The 20,948-nt window shown below is 34.8% G+C and overlaps 1 protein-coding gene across 3 annotated transcripts in view; it reads left to right on the top strand.

Annotated features, from left to right (window-relative positions):
* KIAA2026 (KIAA2026 ortholog) overlaps positions 1–20,948 on the top strand; it is a 64,059-nt gene that overhangs the window by 13,184 nt on the left and 29,927 nt on the right. For 2 of the 3 annotated variants that reach the window (XM_035309598.1, XM_035309600.1), the window contains exons 4-5: positions 10,298–10,374; positions 17,076–17,165. In XM_035309598.1, coding sequence (XP_035165489.1) covers positions 10,298–10,374; positions 17,076–17,165 — 167 coding nt within the window. The remainder of the gene's footprint in view (positions 1–10,297; positions 10,375–17,075; positions 17,166–20,948) is intronic. The other variant, XM_035309599.1, reaches the window with a different exon arrangement.

Here is a 20,948-nt window from a genome sequence, read left to right as displayed (position 1 = left end):
GACTTTTTTTAAAGAAATGTATAACTAACAGTTCTGAGAGAACAAATGTGTTTAAATATCTGGTATGTATTTGATGATATAATTTCTGAATATTTTCTTATTTTAACTTCTAATTTGTTGTCTCTAACATTAAAGAATTATTGGTCTTGAGTAGATCAAAAACTTAATCTTGCACTGCTGGTGGAAACTGTAATGCTCATTCTAATAGTGAATAGCAATTCCTGAGACAGGTCTTTCAGTTCTAATTCCTGTCTTTAACTGATACTCTCTCAAAAGAGAACCTTCCTCCAGTCAGTTTTTGTTTTTGTATGTTGTATTTGGTGCAGTGGATAGTAAAAGTAAAGATGGAAATCCCTGGGTTTTCCTTATTCCTTACATATATTAATGAGTATAGTTAGAGCTTGGATTTTTCAGTATCTTAATTCCAAGACTTACCTGAAGTTGGTTTAATACTGGATTGTAATGGAGGTGATTTATTCAATTATCATTGTAGTGCTTTATGCTGAGTTTTATTAGAAAGTATTTGCATATTCACATTTCGCACACTTTACACCACAAAAACTATGTGAGTTAAAACAGTTGTTCTTTCAGTTGTAATGTGTGTCTTTTTCATGAATGAAGAGTAAATTCAGCAGTAGGATGCTATATGCTTCTGTTTTTCCAGTTCCGTATTTTGCCATAAGGAGCTTAATGTCACCAGAGGTAACTTAATGCAGGAAACAATTCCTGTATATTTGTAAGTTTCTGTAACAGTAGACCAGTATCAACTGAGAAATAATGCAGTTAGTCATCTGAGCTTAGGTTTTAATTATACATATTTTTGTTGTTGCAGAGCAGTGTGGGTGTAGAGTTACTTTCATGGTCACTTTCAAACAGGAAGAAAAGTGTGTTAGTACAGGAAGAAATCCAGAAGAGATGAGCAAAGCTTTATGCCATGTGTTCTAATGGTGTTTGCGTGGAGTTTTGCTACCTTAACACAGAGCTCTTGTGTCCTTGAATGACAAATGATGGAGATTCCTCTTCTCCACTTTGACTTTTCCAGTCTAACAACGTGATACACTGTATAGTCCCAAGTTATGCTGACATGGCATCTTTGTTTCCATTCCAATGGAGAATGTAAGACATTGTTTGTCATCTGTAGGTGACAGGCAGTCCTGAGCATGATATGCAAATATGGTACTCTTTTGTCTTTTCTCTCTTAATCTTTGGGGGATTTCCCTTGTTATTCTGACCTTGCTGGAGGAAAATTTTCCTAGGATTACAGATAAATGTGATAGTCTACCTTCCTATGTTTGTGAAATCTCCATTAGTCCTACATGTATTAGGCTGAACTGGATAGGAGAGGATTAGATTGGAGGAATGAACTCATGATAATGCCATGCAACAGAAATTGCTTCTTACTGTTTTGTCATTTTTAAGGTTAAATAGTATTCCTCAAAGTTCTTCTAAAACTTTATTTTTTCTTTGACAATATCCTTTCAGTGTAGAACTGTAAAAATAACTTGGTAAAACCTCTTCTGAATTCACAAAATACTGATTTAAATATGCTCATAGCAATCATTGCTCTTTTCTGCCTCTTATACTTTTAAGAAACATAGTACAGATCATCAGGAATGGAAAAGTGGGTACCTTTCCTTAATTTTTGACAAGGTTTTTTTTTTTGGATGGATTTTCTAAGGCAGCTAAATTTGAATTACAGTTCATGTTTCAATTAACATCATTGCCAAATTACTGACTTGCTGTAGCAGTGGTAAGGGGTACCCAAAACATGGAGTTTATGAATATAGATTGGCTGGGTAGGTTTTAGCTGAAAACTTCCCATAACTACTGTGAGCAAAACTTACTGGAGAACATGACCAGGTTTTACTGTTGCCATAGATATGGTACTTCTTTACAAGTTATGAAATGGAAGATGTAATCGTGTTATTGAATCTGTATCTTTGATACAAGGCTGTGATTATTACTCTGCCAGTATTCTGAGTCACTATTGCAGACAGAGTAGTACTGAATATGAGGTGATGTATAATCAAGGTCTAACCTCAGTATAGATCAGAGTGTTTAGTGCTCTGAAGTCAGACATTGACTTCCCACATCTTCACACCCAGAAGGTAATAACATTCTTCTGGAAAGCTCAATGTTTCTCTTGCTGTACATGTAGACAAGAAGTGAAGAGGCATCTGAAGAGCAAACCTTCTTATCTTTCAAGAAGGTGATGAGTTATAAATGGTTGACAAGTGAATGTCTGTGATAGAAGGACAGATTCATGAGGGTAGTTCCATAAGCAAATAGCATGTTGGACATCCATTTAAAATATATGTTATTACTGGATTTAGATGAATTAGGATGTAAAACATGATTTGGACAGTGTCAATAGTAATAGGCTTGTTGGATCTTGACAGCTATACTGAAGTAGATCATGGGGAACAGCAAAGTTTGCAGTGCAAGGCACAATATAAAAGCTCAAGAATTTTAACTGTGTATCTGCGATAGGGACTGGATGAAATTCAAAACATCCAGAGGGTTGAAAAACCAGGAGGGATGACAGGCTGCTTTGATGTGCCTGAAGTACATGTTGAAGTAAGTGTAATTTCAGTCACTTATATTCCAGTTGGTGTAGAAAATCCAAATATAATACACATCTTCTGTAATTTTAACAATTTCTTGAGAGATTATCCTTTAGAAGAACCTTAATGAAAATTCTATACCCTATACTTGTGCTCAAAAAGGTTAATAGCAATCTATCTGTTTGAACTTTATTTTACAGTATTTTTATTTCATTGGAGTATTTTTTAAGTATTTGGGTATTTTTTTTATTTATTTTTTAAGTTTTGTGTATGAGATGAAGCTTTACCTGAATGCAAAATAATCAATTTAACAGCCTGGCAGCAGTTCTGTGGTATCTGGTATACTGCCTTTCGGGGTTTTGTCTTCACCTTTGTCTTCAGAGTGGAAAAAAAAATGTTGTAATGGTGTCTTTCCTCTATATCTGGAACAGCCCATTAACAATGTTGAAAACTTTAAAGGAGGTGTTCTACAAATACTTGTGATTTCTTTTCTTTTGCAAGTTGTAACAGTGTTCTTGATGCATCAAGCTGCAGTGTCTGTCAACTTTAATAAATCTTGAAATGTACAATTGGGTTACTGTTCTTCCATTGTTCTTCCAACTTCCATTGTTCTGTAAGTCAACATTGTTAATGCACTTGTTCAGACCTGCATTGCTGTTTTAACTATATAAAAGTATATGCAAGGTCAATATGGAAGATTCAGAAGTTTGTAGTAATGCTTCATTTTCCAGATCATTGTGTGTTACATTTTATGAAAGGAGAGATGCTGGGGCCAAGATAGAAGTTTAGGAGAGCAATAAGAAAGCAGGACATGTTCAGATTTTGCCAAACCTTTGAAAGACGTGGTATTTCTTACAAATTTGCACAGAGGAAAGCTTTTGGCATTTTCTTGATTTGGGAACAGTGGAGTTGCATCTAGAATGTAATGAAGAAGCACGAGTTTTTGCAGTTTAATGTTAAAACCACCTTTCTTTCTTCTTCTGGGGGAATAAGGCTCTGCTGCATATGTTGCAAAAATTGCATTACTATGCTATAATATTGTCATTTTATAATTTGAAGCACTGATTGATATCTTCAAACAGGAGACATAAGGTCTTGAACATTCATAATGAAGTTCTACATGATCTTTAGAAATATTCACATTTTCAAATCAAGATGATTTACGTTATGATAACTGTATATGGGCTGTATTGCTCTTGGTGAGGTAATTTATGAATGTCAAGAGCATTTCCAAGAGTTTTCTCAGAGCTGGCTAAAGGGCTCTCTTCTACTGTTGATTTCCAGTAAATCTTAGAACAGAAGTGTTCAAACAACATAGTATTTAAAAGGAATAAATGTAAAAGATCTGTGGATGTGAGCTTTTTTTTTTTTTTTTTTTTTTTTTTTTTTTTTTTTTCCGCTCTCAGCAATGACTTTGTTAAACAAATGACTTGATTAGAAATGATAAATCTGTAGAATCACAGAATGGTGGAGCTTGGAGTGCTCCTGTGGAAGACATATTTTCCAACCTCTGTGGTCAGGTAGGGTCACCCAGAGCAGGTTGTCCAGGTGGATTTTGAAGATCTACAAGAAGAGAAACTCCACAACCTCTCTGGCCAACCTGTGCAAGTACTTGGTCACCTGCACAGTTAAAAATTTACTGATGTTCAGGCAGAGTCTCCTGTGTTTCATTTTGTGCACATTGCCTCTTGTCCTGTCACTGCACACTACGGAAATGAGCCTGGCTGTGTTTTTTTTGCACTGTCACTTTAAGGATTTATATACATTGGTAAGATCTCCCCTGACCCTTTTCTTCCGTAGGCTGAACAGTCACAGCTTTCTCAGCTGTTCCTCATAGAAGAGGTGCTTCAATCCCTCCATCTCTGTGGACCTTAATTTGACTCTCTTCTCCACATCTGTCTGGCCAGCACTGGCCCCCATACTCCAGCTGCAGGTTCACCAATGCTGAGCAGAGGGGGAGGGTGACCTCCCACCACCTGCTGGCAACCATTTGCTGCAAAGGCAAGCTGTACCCTGTTCAGCTGGGTATCCAACAGGAACCCCAGGGCCTCTTCTGCCAAGCTGCTTTCCAGCTGGGTGCCTGGGGTTGTTCCCTGCCAGGTGCAGGTCTTTGCACTTCTCCTTGCTGAATTTCCTGAGGTTCCTGTCAGCCCATTTCTGCAGCTGTCAAGGTCCCTCCAGGTGGCAGCTTGACCTCTGGCATGTTAACTGCTCCTCCCAGTTCTGAGAGGGTACACCACAGCCATCATCCAGATCGTTAATGATGATGTTGACCAGTATTGCCCCCAGAGTTAACCCGTGGCATGTACCACCAGTTCCTGGCCCCCAAGTAGACTTTATTCCACTGGTCACCACCCGCTGGGCTTGGCCATTCAGCCAGTTTTCAGTCCACCTCACTGTCTGCCCATCCATCCCACAAATGAGCAGCTTGTCTCTGAGGTCCTTCTGGGAGGCAGTGTCAAAGACCTTCCTGAAGTCCAGGTCGACAATTTTCATTACTCTCCCCTCATCTGTGAAGCTGGGCATGTTGTTGCATAATTTTATCAAGCTGGTCAAGCATGAATCTCTGCTGACTGGATTGCTAGATGAGGAAAGAATTGATGAAGGAAAATCAGTAACAATCAACACTTAACAGAAGTCATCCTATCTCTTGGAATTGAGATTAGAACAGATGATAGCTCAAAACAGAAGTAAGTCATTGAAGTTGTATATCTTCTGCTTCATTCCCTCTGATGATCACCATTAATTTAGAATTTTAAATTAAAAAGCAGTGATGTAAAAATTGTTCACTTTTTGAGTTATTTTTGTAATTTATTTTATTTTATTTTTTTTCCTGTTTGTTTGTTAAATGTTGTCCTTAACTAAGGACTTGTGTGACACATGAAACCAGAAATACATTGTTTCAAGCAGTATTTCAATGAATGCCTTCCGGTAGAACATTCAGTTACTTTGAAATCTACTTTTCTGAGAACAGCATTTATTTCATGTTTACTTTATTGCTTTCAGCTACCTCTGTTACTGGCTTATGCTGATACTCAATGTACAGGTTTCCTTCATCATCCTTCAAACTTCAAAACTTGTCTAGTGGGACAGGTATCTAGTATCCAAGTTAACGTATCCAAGTCGTCTAGCATCCAAGTTAATCTTAGTTGTGTGTGCTCAATATGGTTTTCAGGTTCTAGGGGTGAGCAGGGGCTTGCTCTGTGGGGGGAAAACAGGTATTTTCCTGCATTCCTGCCACAGGATGGAGTTTGTTTTCATTAAAAACAACAACAAGGGGTTTGATAGCTAAAGTGTTACGCAACTGCGCTGTGCTTTATTGTAGATTGAAAGCATGTTGACAGTGTACTTGTTTCAGTTTGTCATTCAAGTCATCGTGCCAGCAGGTGAAGTCAGGAAATGTACCAATTCGGCTTTTGTGCTGTGATGCTACCAGCCCTGGGTTAAGGTTGGTATCACATCATTGGAAGAAATACTATCTCAAATTCCTAGAGAGTTTTTATTTTCTATCTGTAGATAACTGAATTATAGTTTAGTTTAGGTTGCAGTTTGCTTGAAAAATAAGATGTTTATTTTTTCCCTTTATTCTCTGATAGAGAATGAAAGGAGCCCTCATTTGTTGCACATTCTTGATTTGTTCACTGAACATGGAAGGGCATTTGCCTCAGATGTCAGTAGTTGTCCCTTCTCTAATCTCACAAATGGCTTAGCTTGGTCTATACTGGAAGTAGTATACAAAGAGCTGATCCTCTCCTGCAGTATGGGAGGGGAAAAGAGATGAGAGTTGCAACTTCTGTCTAAGGTAAGATGTCTCAAATCCTCTTTCCCTCTGAACTAAAACCCAAGTGAGATACGGAACCTGTTGGAAGAATCAGTGTGGAGACATAATTAGTAATCATGGCACACTTAAATCTTTGTAGTGGATGAATAAAACTTTATACAGGAATAATGTAGGCCAACACTTCCTAGCGTTAGAATGCTTCCATTTGTAGCAAAGTAGAATTCTTTTAATATAGTTTTGATCTGTATATATTTGAATACAAATCAGTCTTTCTTATTCAGTAATGTTATGGTATAATTCCATTAAGGGGAAATAGTTTTTTGTTTTTTTTTTAAAGTGCTGACTTTATTTGATATTGAACTGTATATGAAAAAAAGTACAGTACAGTGTTAATCTTCATTGCAAATATTGCCATGTAGCAGAAAGAGGAATAAGAATACACTAATATCTATTTATAAATCTTTATAAAACATTTATTGAGTACTTGTCCAAATAAGTATTTCTATACCACACAAAAAATAACTTGTAACTATTGGAATGGGAGGCTATTGTTAGTGCCTCCAGATGGTAGGTGTAACAGTAACTTCCTTTACGTCATTGCAACTACTGAAGGAGAAGATCTCTTAAGTATTTCAAGATCATCTTCTTCAGTCTTCTCGTTTTGGTTTGGGAAACTCTTGATTTATTTTGATGGAGGGTGTTTTTACCATTTCATTATGTGATTAGGGAGGAGAAGTGTAAACAAATAGATTGGGTAAAAGCATTGACTGATTTATGTTCCATCTGTGCAGTGCAGCCTTCAGTTACTGATTGCTATACATTTGTTACTAATGTATGTATACCTTGCAAGGAAGTCTTTTAAAGTGCCATGGGCATAGAAAAGTTGGTTGGAAGGAACCTCTGGAGGTCACATAGTCTGGTTCCTTGTTTAAAGTACTACTGTCACAGATGCCAGATCATGTCAGCTGTGACTTTGTCTAGCTATGTCTTGAAGACCTCTAAATATAGAAATCTATTTATTGAGCCACTGTTCCTCTGTTCCCCTATGAGAATTTTTGTACTGAAATGACTGGACATTCAGTGAGTGGCACAAACTGCCCAGAGAGGTTGGTGGAGGTTAACATCCCTTGCCATCGCTGTTTTTGCTGCACATACCTGCTTGTCATTTTACAATCTAAATTCCAAGATCTCAATAGATGTTTACTGTGGAAATCTAATTTTTCATGATTTTATTAAAAGGCATTCCCATTTAAAAGTGTTCAGATTCACTTACTTGTAGGTACCAAAGTTAGTCTGGAAACTGGACACAGGTGAGTGTATCCCAGGAAGTACTAAGTAAAAGGTTCTTTAAATCCTTCTTTTATCACCTTTGTTTTGTTTTGTGCTATTTTGGAGCAAAATTTTCATTTAGAACTTGGTGAATGAGGAAAACGAGGGATTACTTTTTTTTTTTTTTTTTCAAGAACTTATCAATACTATTGCTGTAACTTTTCTTCTTTTGAATTTAAATATTTTATTTTATAAGGATGTTATTAAGGTAGAAGATGAGTTTCCCAAAGTTAGTTTACTATATATGTATATATTAATTCTCTCTAGTAGTGCAAATATGCGTTGTGTTTTTTTGTTTTGTTTTGTGATATGTGCTAGCACCATAGGACATCTGGTGTGTATAGTCTTAAAGTGGGAATGAGACTGAAGTGCTGCACTGTACAGGTATATTATTAGTTCATAGAGGATGTCAGCTAGGGAACTAATTGTGTGGGTCTTATGGTACATATATTCTACTAGCCATACTTTGATAATGCATAGATTAAGCTATATTTATTTTTTTAACCCCTTTCTAAAAATACTTTTTTTAAAAAAAAAAAAAAACTTGATTCAGATTACACTGTAGACTGGGATTAACTTCCTTGTGCTTCTAATCAGTTTTTCTGTTCTTCTTGTTCTATCTGTTACCCCATATCTTTCCTATTGCATGTACTTCAGGTGTTGCTGCAAAGGAAGAAATCATTACTTAAGCTTTTGGTTATTAATACTTAATTTTTCCACTGTTTCAGAAGGGAGTGCTGGGGCAAGGAGAAAACATATTTCTGTTATCTATATTACTTTTTTCAAACTACACTGCATCATACGGTACCTGAAGCTGAAAACATGAAATATTTGTTTTAAAATGATATGTTGAAAATACTGAAATAAATTTTTCATTTTCATCTGAATTATATTGAGATTAAAATGCTTTCTTTATAGACGAAGCAAGATGGTCTGGCAGCCGTGTTTTTTTCTTTCTTCATGTTCTTGACAGATAACTTTGTTTTATGGTGTTAAGTAACCACCATATGTCCAGACTTCTTTTTCAGTCAGTTTGTCAAGAAAGTTTGTATTAGATGTCTGCTTTAGTTCATTTAATGAACGGTATTATTCTTAATCATAGCAAATACGTTTTGAATGCAGCTGATTCCTTAAAATATATAATAAAAATGTTGGTAATTCATTTTTTTCATGTTGTCAAAATGTTTGGGTCATAGTTTTAATAAAACATGTTTCTTTATTTTTATCACTTTTCCTGTAATGTAAAGTCTGTGATCACTTATTTTTGGTAGTTGAGGGCTGTTTAAATTTTGTTCTGTGTTCAGTATATGGAGTTTCAAATCAGGGTTGATACCAGCAGTCCATCTAGCCCTGTGCACTGTCTTAACAGTGTTTTATTTCAGATTTAGGTACAATGTTCAGGAAACCTAACAATGTAATAAGTGAAAAATAAAAATTTGATTCCTTCCCTCCCTGCCATATTGGTTAATGATTTATTTTTTACCTTGAGATGTGAAGAATTTCTCAATGTGTTTTGTTTAATTATAATGTATAATTGTGTGTGTGTGTGTATGTACGCACATCTTTGCACACACAACCAAGCATCTATTAGGAAAAAATGAAATTCATGCCTATTTTTTATAAGTACAAATACCAAATCTGACTTTATTTGTGTTAAATCAAATAGTCTGTGATGATTCTATTTGACAATTAAATCAGCATAGTATGACTCCTTAGGTTTTCAATTACTGCTTAGGTTCTCCAGAATGTGAGCATTGGCATAATCTCATGGTGACGGTTTTAATTTAAATGAATAGGTCAGTTTGCCATAAGAATGTAGAAATAACTACAAGAATCTCCGTTATCTTGAGTTTATATAAGTCTGGGTGATGCAGCTGCTTGTTCTGAGAAATGTGTGTAATCTGTTGATAATCCTGCTACTTTGGGCAGTTGACCACTTGCTTTGTCTTCAGGAAGTTTTGTTGTTATATCCATATATAGCATAGCATAGCATAACAAGGATGGAAGGACCCTAGTAGGAAGGTGTTTTTTTTTTTCTTCTTCTTTTTTTTTTTTTTTTTTTCTGAAAGCTTTAGCCTTTGCCACTACCAGAGTAACCATATCAGTAATCCAATTTCGTTGGTAAATAGCATATCTGTTCAGTGATTTCCAGATATTGCTAGCGCTTTGAGGGTATTTTTTACTGTAATATACAGAGGTCCCAGACTCTACTATGTAGTTCACTTTGCAGTGTCAGAGAACATACCTTGCAGGTAAGATACTATATTTCTTAAGTTTGTGGCATAACTTCTGGATTTTGCTTGTTCCAGAACACTGATATGAATGTTTATTGTGTGAATTAAATTTCTTGCAGTGTTACTTTAATTTTTCAGTGGTGTATTATAAGCATTGTAATGGATTTGTTCTTTTTCTTTATTCTTTTTTTTTTTTGAGAAAAGACTTCCCCACAGATACTTGTAGTTTAATGTTTGCTTTTGCTGCGTCTAGTTCTGATTCGTCATGTTTACGTGACTCACCGTCAGCCATCTGTTAGTTATAGTTTAACTTTAAAGTCTGTATGTAATTTGGTTTTATTAATGAAGTACAACAGCATTATGAAGCTTTTCTCTTTTAATCTTAAAAGGAAAAAAATCGGTATCTAAAAAAGCAATCACAAAGAAGAGGAAAGGTGTCACAAAGTCTGCCATACCAGAATTTCAGGTAAATGATTTTAATTTTTGTTTTAAATTCTTGAAAGCTGAATGCCTATATATTAAGTCCTTTACTGTCTTACACAACTTGGAAATCCTAATCAAAGGTAAATTTCCCTTTTCTAGATTAAAAGGTTTAATTTAATGTTTTTAAACACTCATTTCACATTTTCTAAATAGAAAATAGTTCAGCATTTTTTATTACATGCAGTTTACATAGTGTTTCACAGTATTAAGATCCCAGATAAATATAATGCAGGACAAAACATGGAAAACCAGTAGTTGTTCATGGAATTTATAAGGTAGATATAATTTTCCAGGATAAAATTGTGTTATTTTTTGTGTTGTTGTCACTGTTCTTGTTTTGTTTTTTTTTTTTTTTGTTTTTTTTTTTTAAAAAGGTGGTGTTTCATTGTGATCCTTGAATTGAATTCTAGCTTAATTTACTGAAGGATTTGAAAAATCTGTATGTTCATGTGTTCATTCTGTTTGTAACTTTTAGCTCTTATCTGCACATGACCTTTAGACCAGAGAGCACTATGCTGAGAGTGATAATTATAATAATGTGTTTTTTATGGTACTGTAACAGAAGTATTAAAGTACCTAAGTTTTAAGTCACCATTTATGTATGCATACTTGCTTGAATTGAAGTTCTCATTTGGTTTTAAGAATATCCTTTTATAAAACGATTTTTTTTTTCAGAAAGCAATCTGTGCTTTTCTGAGTCAATAGAATCTCATTAAGCTCTGACTGTTCTGTAAAATCCTCACAATAAATTATTTTCATGCATTATGCCAATGTGTTTCAGGTGGAGTTACTAGAATTTCCAGTGGTAAAATTGGTTAATAGTAGTCAATATTGAGTAAGGACTGATATTTAAATGTGTTCTGACTTTCATCTGTATATCTGTGGTAGTGGCTAAAATCATTCCTGAGAACTCCAAAAAGTAGGTAGTGTCTAAAAATTTCTGTTTTTCTCAGTAATTTGCTGCATGCCATGGATGTACATGGTTAAGTTAGAAATGGGTTTTACACTATTAAACTACTGCATTTAAATAGTCTGTCTAAAGCATTATCTAAAACTTAACGTAACTTTTTGTCTAACCAAGGTAAAGTGTATGTTTCTATACCTATTTAAATGCAAAATTAACATTTTTACATTTACCTATGTAAAATGTTAATTGAAATTTAACAAAATAACCCCATCTCTTTTGATCAAATCTAGGCTTTAGATCTGGTTTAGGTGAAGGTAGGATCTGTCAGTATGAGCAGTTTAATCTTTCTAGGAAACTTTTCAAACATTAAACTTTCCTTTTTCAAGAGGACTGGCAGGGCTATTATGACTGTGTTACAAACACTTGCAAATATAAATGTTTTAATATTTGCAATACTTACTAAAACCTTTAGAGCAGTGTAAAGCATGTGTCTTGATACTTTACATACATAGACTGCCAAACTTCATAAGATCATAAATGAAGATGAGACTATATTTTTAAATATTTGAAAAGACAAGTCTTTATAGTGAAACATGCAAGACAGGGTATAACCATAAAAGATATTGCAATTCATATCTAAATGTTAGCTCTTTTAAGGAAGAAGGCAAATTAATGAAACACTTTTGAAAATTTGAGTGGTTTTACTTGTCTGCAGTCTACAGATGTAAGAAAGAAAGAAAAAAAAGCAATAATGTACTTTATTTCATAAGAATAGATCCTGCACCTTAGTGTAAATCCTTTACCTGATTTTTTTTTTTTAAATCATTAAATCTGAAAAAATGAATATTATTACATCTTTTTAATAAATGCAGTCACAGAGACCAAATGACCCAAGTTGTACATTAAAATTGATTATTAACAACAACAAAGAAAATTAGGATATGTGTGTCTAATAATCCTAATAATGCCAGTTTTAAACATCCTTGTGAGGAAACACACCACACAGATTTTCTATTCTCTCATAATTTGAATGTCATGGACAAAAACAGTGAAAGCACAGATCAGTGAAGAGCAATGAATGTCACTCCCTACTTATATGTACTTTCAGACCTTATGCCAAGTTTTTAGCTCAAGGCTGTTCTTAAAAAAAAAAAAAGGCAGTTGTCAATTAAATTCTCTTTACCAAATAAAAGCATGCAAAACACATGCTGTTTTTAATATTTTGTTAATATTTTTAATATTGTTGCACTTCTCCTTTTAAAATGAATTCTGATTTACAAGGTTATAGTTACTGTTTCTTGTTAATGTTTTAAAGAAATAACAATAATTATACTCCTGTACAGCAAGGATACAAAGTTTTTTTCTACCTCTGTCCTGTACAAAAGTACCTTTATGTCCTGTAGTGTTTTCTCCCAGTCTTTTCCCATCCCTGTATACACATGTAGCTATATAGACCTGTGTGTACCATAACTAAAGAAGGAACACGTTTCAGGGAACTGAGCTAACACTTTGGCTTTTCTGTAACTGTGTCTAACAGTTTCAGCTTTCATCAACAGTGGACTATATTAAATACAGAGCTCAAAAAGCAGATATTTAGATATTTTCCACTTGGAAATTGCAACAAGAAAAGAACAGGTTCATGGGAAAGTAACTTAAAATCATGCAGATAACCTGAATTTAGGCACAAAACCACACTGAAGTTTTCTATGTTTACAAAGCTTGGCTGAAGTTCCAACTGGCTAAATAGGGTCATCCAACTGGCTAAATAGGAGCATCCATGATCTAGGGGAGTGCACTAGCTGTATATTTATGAATAGATCCGCAGATTGCATTTTTTAAATCATGACAAAATTCGTTTATTAATTCTGAGAGATCAGTGGAGAGTCCCAAGTTGGGATGGTGCTTGTCTTGCCTTAGAAAAATCTGGAGAGATTTCTTATTCCTGTCTTTCCTCCTTGGGGTTCTAGGAAGCAGTGAGGTTCTTTGAGAGATTACCAGGATCTGAGATTTTACCTAATGGGAGAAGTTCAACACTGAATTTGAAAATTTACTGGAAAACTCAATACCTGAAACTTCCTTTGTGTTCAGTTGAAAAACAGAATGCTTATTGCCTGTGAAAGTTCAGCCCATATGTAGTAAGTCCCATGCCTGATCTGAAAGTGCTTGTATATAGTGAACATGTACATGACTGATGTACATGACTTGTACATTTATGTATTTTGTACATTTACTGACAGACCAGATCTCTAAGTCACTGTGTAATGTTTTAGAGAATAGGGACTAATTTTTCTCTCCTTTTAAGTCATGAAGGAAATTTTGTTTTTTTGTTTTTTGTTTTTTTTTCTCTTCAGATTCTTTTTCTCCTGATAGATAATTAGAAGGCATGTTCCTCAAGAGCAGTGCATGAAATGACAATGAACTATCAGAATGTGACAGGAACATTAGATTGTAACATCAATACCTTTCTTTTTGCATTCACTTTCACTTAACCTGTTTAAACATATAAACCAATTTAAAAAGGGAGTGTTGCTTGCAGAAAATTGAATCGCTAAGTTCATGCAATTAACAACCATAAGCAAATAACACTGAAACATATACTAGAGTCTCATTATGAGAAATAGCTGCTAGATTCCATATCAAGATGATCTAAAAAAATTGTGTTATAGTTATTGTAAATTATTGCATTTACTGACAGTTAGTAGATGTAATGCAAAAGAAAAAAAAAGTTTTAAATTCTGTGCCTAAAACAATAATGATGTAAATAATTGAAAAGCATTATTTTTTCTCTTACAATATATTGCAAAATAAATGAAGTCATAAGCTAAGCTTGTTGAAGTAAGATAGTAAATAAAGGCTGAAATAAACTAGTACTTTTTCAACACAATTTTAGAAATTCCTGTTAATTTTACTGATCTTAATACATCCTAATGGTTGAGGCATCCTAATGACATCCTAAAAGGCTGAGAGCCAGGGGCTGTTCAGCCTACAGAAGAGAAGGCTGCAGGGTGACCTCATTGCAACCTTTCAGTACTTGAAAAAGAATTGCAACCTTTCAGTACTTGAAAAAGAGTTATAAAAAAGATGGAGAGCAACTCTTTTCACACTCAAATAATGACAGGACAAGGGGGAATGGTTTTAAACTAAAAGAGGGGAGATTTAGATTAGAAGGAAATTCTTCACTCAGAGGGTGGTGAGGCACTGGAACAGGTTGCCCAGAGAGGTTGTGGATGACCCATCCCTGGAGGTGTTTAAGACCAGGTTAGATGAAGCCCTGAGCAACCTGATCTAGTGGGTGGTGTCCCTGCCTATGGCAGGGGGGTTGGAACTAGGTGATCTTTAAGGTCCCTTCCAACCCAAACTATTCTATGATTATAATTTGACGGTAAGTACATTAGAACTTCTACGCCAGTTATCTAAAATTTGAGAGATTCCCAAACTACTTATCTTTGTAGCTTCCCTTCTGTTTTACATACAGAATACACTCCACTCTTAAATCACTGTTTTTCTCATCTTTCGTCAAAATGCTGGCTTCATTATGTAAAAAATGTTGGCCAAATGATAGAATTTTCAGAAATAGCTCCTTCCCAACCTGTTTATATCTTTAATATCTTATCTCAAATCCTGCTTTTTATAAACAAATACAGATTTCTTCTTGAATGCTTTTGTAGTGTTTTTCAGTACAGTGTTGGAGTGTTTCAGACGCTAAACTCATTCTGACAATAAATCCTGTAAGCTGAACTGGTGCTACCTTCACTGTTTTACCAGTGGTTAAGTGGTACGCAGGTATTAGCCTTAAAGTACATCTGTTCTGATGCCAAATTGAGACATAGATTTGATTACTCTTCCCTGTCACTCCCAGCCCCAAGACAACTAATTTTTTATATATTTGCTTTTTTTTTTTTATGTTGTTGTAATTTGGACTGATACACACTGACAATTATGCAAATCAGATTCTTACGTCTCAAGTGACTGTTCTGAAAATGAGAAACAGGACTAGGACCTGTGACAATTTTGGCAACATGAATTTTCCAATGACATGTGGAAGCAGTATGGTAAAGATAAAATTGGTATTTCCAGGAAAGCATTCAACTAACATGATACTGAAGTCATCCTTCTTAAAAAGCTCTTGCCTTACTACAAATGAACTTTCAGAGAGAAGTTCATACATTTCTAACAAATGAAGTACTGAGTTAAATGGATAGTATCTTTCTTTGGTTCATAGTTCTTGTTTTGTCTTTGATCACTGAGTTAAACACAATTGGTATGAGAAAAATACAAGGCAACAATACAATTCAAAAACTAAAATGTCCATTACATATGGAGTTACATGTGGTTATAAAGGAGCGGGTTATAGTTGTGTAGAGGGAAATCTCTACCTATGGTTTTTTGAGTTATGTCAAGGGCTTGATGTGACAAACTTGCACATTTTTGTATAATAATGCTGTATCATAGGTTTGTTTGCAGGCCAGATGGGAGAAGAAAAAACATTATTTGGCTTCTCTTTTACATCTATGTACTTGGAACTTCTTTACATGCAAAGCAGACATGCAGTATTGAACTTCATAGAGTTGCCCATAGCAGTAATATTTTCTGGATCAAGAGAGAAACCGTCTGGAAGTTAATTTTTACACACTGTCTACAGCAACACAGTGAAAATTTCCGTATTCATTCTCTATTTTGAACTTATGAATGTGAACACTGTAAACTTTTAGTTGGAGTTGCTCCATTTCACAAATGCTCTTAAATGTACACAAATACTATGAAAACAGTTGTATGTGTGATATTAGAGGCTTCTGAAATTTGTTTTGCTGAAATGGTCTGTTCTGTGTTATAATAATGAAACAACTTAGTGTTTTTTATCTGAATTTACTCCAAATCTAGAACATCATGTGCAACTGAAGTAAAGATGCATTGTTGTAAATTACTGATTTGGCATAAAATGATTAGCAATTTTATCATAATAGTTTATTTGTGGGCTTTTTTTTTTTCCTACTTGGATTTGATTTTTTTAAAGTTACTTCAACAGATTTTCAATAGTAATTAAAATATTTCCACCTAAGGGTGGAAAAGTCTTTAGATGCAGTGGCCTGAATGAATCTAATAGCTTAATCATTTCCAGGTTAGTAAGTCTGTAATTGCTCCAAGTGACAGTAAGCCAAAACTTAAAGGTCATTGGTGTTTCTTTGAAAATTTTTTCAAGGAAATAACATCCATATTGTGAAAGGAAAAATGTAAAAAGCTGTTTGCTAAGAACAGGAGTAAGAAGAAATTCCAATGCATTAGATATAGTACTTTTGCTAAAACAAAAGATATTTGATAGGCATAGATAAGTTTTCTTTCTGGAATACTTAATATAAGCAGGTTCTGTTCATGTAAAAGTTGTAACAAGTGCAATAATATTATAACCACAGCATAGTCCAAAGCTAGCACATTAATTCTCCAGGTTATTGTTTGGTACTCAAGCCTGTTCTGACTCATTGCTCTGCTTGAGATAAATTTGGTAATTTGTGTCATTCACTGCAGTTTTGAGGAAATACCTACATTTTGGAATGGAAGCTTATATGCAGAGATACAGTTTATATTTGAAGTGAAGTACTTTCTTAGTAATTTGATTTGAAGAGGTCCTGTTTTGTTTTTTTTTACATTAAATAATATAAGAAAATAAAAATGACATGGTTGGCACCAAGTAATAGCATGTGCTTTTAAATTTTATTTGACTTCATTGTGCATTTTCCAAGTCCCACATTACCAAGTGTTTATGTTCATTTGTTTTTTAGCTTATTTGCACTAATCTTGATGAACTCAGGGAATTAATCACAAAGATTGAGAATGAACTCAAAGATCTGGAGGACATTAAAAAGAAATCGGTATGTGACATAAAAAGTTTTCTCTTGTATAAAACTATGCCAGTTATTTGCTGAGGCCTGTCAATTGAAGATTTTATGCCTTTTCAGTGATTGCATGAAACCTCATAAGGTTGGAGACCATAATCTTCATTTTTTTTCTGTATGTAGTGCGCTGTTCACAATGTTATTTTGATAACAGTAAAATCAATAACTAATTGTTTACACTTTTCACTGCCAGAATAAAATGTGTGTAGTGGTAATACCTTAGAAGGAGCGGTTCATTTCTGTTAAAACATGTTCCTTGAGAACAAACTCCTGCCAATAGGTAATTACAGGGCAGAGTTCTCTGATCTGTCTCTGCAGGACTGATCAGATCTTCTCGTGCCCTGACTGTCAAGATGTTTATTAGGATTCCTAACTTTTATTTTGCAAATAAGTTACTAAAATTGGCTTTGCTTATGTTTTGTATTCAAGTAGGTTGTACAGGAAAGCATGCTATCTGGCTTTAGATAAAATATTGAGGTATATATTTTCCCTGAAGTACCCTGAGAGTCTATGCAGCTGAAAAACTTAAAAGAATAACCAATGGACAGAGAATCCACTATGTCTGGGGTTTCATTAGGAGGCACTGATTCTCTCTAAGGTGCAGGCTGGCTTTAAATACATAAACTGTGCACATTTAAATGTCCCCGTACAGCTATCTCTTGTTATTAATGATTTTTTTCGCTGCAGTTTTCCTTATTAAACCTTTGGCAGGCATTTCTGTGTCTTTCCTATGAGCAGTAATAGACAAAAATGTTGCTTTTTCTATACCTTAGAAATTAGGATGATAATTTATGTGAGTATCCTTAGTCTCATGCAGAAACATCCTTTCTTCCTATTTTTTTAAATACAGGAGAGAGACATGGTACAGGAGAGGCACTGAAAGACAAATTCCAGTGCAGACACTTAACATAATAGTTGTCTGTCTGTGTTTCTTTGGATATTGTGACTTCACTTGAAGTTATTTTGTAATTGCTAAATTGCAGATTGGTTTTAAGATAAGATTGTCAAGAGGTTATCAGAAAGGCTATGTCAACAATAGAAGAAAAAGCCAAAAATGAGAGTACACATCAGCATATCAATAATCCTAGTATAGGTGAGACTTTTAGTACAAGTAAAACCATACCAAGACTTCTTCAAGGGTAGACAAATGCTAAATATGTCATAATTGCTCTTTGAACTGAAATCTGATAATGTCATTATGTAAATAAGTTGCATGACTTCAGCAGGAATACTATGTTTAGTTCTAATCACACCATCTTAAAAACCAGACAAACTCTCAAGTACGGGGGAGTTGAGATACAACTCAATCAGTGGTCAGAAGTGTGAGGTAAGGACAATCTTTCTTTGTGCTTGTATAGCTCTATCTGATCATGATTCTGGGTCTTTAAACACTTGTGGTATAGAAATACTACATAAAGAATAAAGACTAGGATTAATTACTGAAGAAGTGATCGTAAAGAAACAGTGAAGTATTGATTTAAAACATTGGGAAATTGAATACTTCTAAAAAATACAAATAAAAAGATGTTAAGTTAGCAAACTTGTCTAGACAAAATGTGGTTTCACTTTGCAAGGGAAGTTATTAGAGTTGCATTTTTGATGCCAGTAATGCCATGCATAATTAAGTTAGATAACTTTAGAAGAGAGGCAGACTTTTGTCTGTCAGCTCTGACACAAATGGCAGTGGCAGTTCCAGAAGCATTCACAATTTCTTTCAGATTTCTGTAGTGCCTCGCATATTAAGTGAAACTGATTTGACAATGCAAATATGACCTAATTTGAAAGCTCATTTTAATATGATAAATGATGATAATTTTGAGGCTATTCATGGCCTTTTCTTGTTTGGAACTGATGGTGGAGATGGTGGTGTTCTTACTACTTCATGGTATCTGTCTTGATGGCTTTTTTTTTTTTATGGTGAATCTTTCTTCTTCATGGCTAGTTCTCTTGGTAATACCAGTTATAGTATTTGTTAATACATGTTACTGAGTTAAACTCTCATAGAAATCTTTAAAGCTTATGGTAAATACTAATGTGTATTAAAACTATAGCTTTTCTAATTAACATTAAGACTAACATACAACCTTTTTCTTTGTCCTAACTGTCCTTTGTTTCCAAGGAAATCATTCGAGACTACATAAAAGGAATTCCTTTTCCAGATTTTGGAAGTACTGGAGCCTATAGTGAAAGAGCTGAACTATAGGACTTCTTTAACATGAGTAAACATATTGTTTGCTGGCATTTTTATAGGTAGTTGGACTCGTATCTGACAGTTTTCGGAACATCATCTTGAGCCAGCAAATGACATGAGAGATATTTAGCTCAAACAAGTTTTGTTTGGCAAGTTAAAAGCAAATTAGAACAGGGTTATGTAAAGGAAAAACATGGATAATTTTAATTGTAGGCATTACTACCAATTCCTCCCACAACAGTGAAATAATAAGCCTATTTGAAATAATTTTCACTACTCTTTTGTATATCTGCAATAGCTTTTGAATTAGGTATGAATAGAACTTACCCATTACACTTCTGCTTCATTACAGTTGAGGTTCTTATAACAATTACGAGATTTGCATTAGTGCCAGTTTACAGTAACTGTTTAGAGAAAAAAATGAAATTTGACCTCAATTCTTTAATGCTAAACTGAAATTCAGTCTTAGTATTGCTTCTTCCCAGACTGCTTTCCTCTTGAACTCTAGCCACAGTGAGGCTGCATTTTCACAGATGCTTTCAACTGACATAAGCAAAAACTGCTGCCAAAAAATAGTTCCTATTTTCCATCATTCCAGCAACTTCTGTTCTCTCTGTCAATCCATAAGAGAGGGTAGCAAAATTCTTTGTTCAGCTGCATGGTGAGACTGAGTCTGCAATAAACCAAATATCCTTTTCTACAACTGATGAGTTGGTTTTAACCTAGATTATTTTCCTAGAGCAATGTATCGTGCATTTGCACAAATACCTCTCTGCTTGTCTTCTGCTACAGTTTGAAGGGTTGCTGTATGGACAAAAGCGAGCATCAGGGAGCAGAAGAAAGTGGGACTGCTTTTGTCATGAGAAGTGTTCTTTCGTGGTAGCTGAAGTTGTTAGGGATGTTAGAGTAATCTGAGATGGGGATGCTGTAAAATTCTCTATCCACTCAGCTACTAAATAATTCCTCTCCTCACCACCTTATGAATTTCAAGATGGAGAAAAGAGAATAAGTTAGGCAGATTTGTTATTTGTAGGGTATTTAGATGGAAAAAAAAGAAAGCTGGAGACAAATAAAGGGGAATTGAGGGGTTTTCATCAAGTGGAGGAAATCTAATCCCTGTGCAGCATCTTGTAAAATGATGGTGGGTAGCACCATCAAGAATGTCTAATATAGAATGACTTCTGGCTTTGGTGCATGTCCTGGCACATACATTGTGTGAGGAGCTGTAGAAAGAAAACCAAAGGGAAGTTGGCATACTGTGACTTGAGAGGAGGCTTCAGGAGGTGACATCTCCTTAGTACCTTAGGCTCCTTTGTACCTTTGAAAGGGATGGAACCTTGCCACAAGGTACCTCCTGCAGTCTGGTCAAAGAATCTATCACCATTTTCTGAAATTATGTGATATGTCATTGTAGCTGTAAAGAATTTTTTATGACTACTGAAGATATTAGTCTTTATTTTAGTCTGTCTTTACAGGAAAGTACACAGTGCTAAATCTCATTGGGGGGGGGGGGGGGCCGGATGATGCATGATTCTGAGAGGGGGGGGGGGGGGGGGGGGGGGGGGGGG

Source organism: Oxyura jamaicensis, chromosome Z (assembly GCF_011077185.1).
Source record: "Oxyura jamaicensis isolate SHBP4307 breed ruddy duck chromosome Z, BPBGC_Ojam_1.0, whole genome shotgun sequence".
In the NCBI taxonomy this organism is placed as follows: Eukaryota; Metazoa; Chordata; class Aves; order Anseriformes; family Anatidae; genus Oxyura; species Oxyura jamaicensis.
The sequence above is the reverse complement of the archived record's forward strand: the minus strand, read 5'-3'. Positions and strand labels throughout refer to the sequence as shown.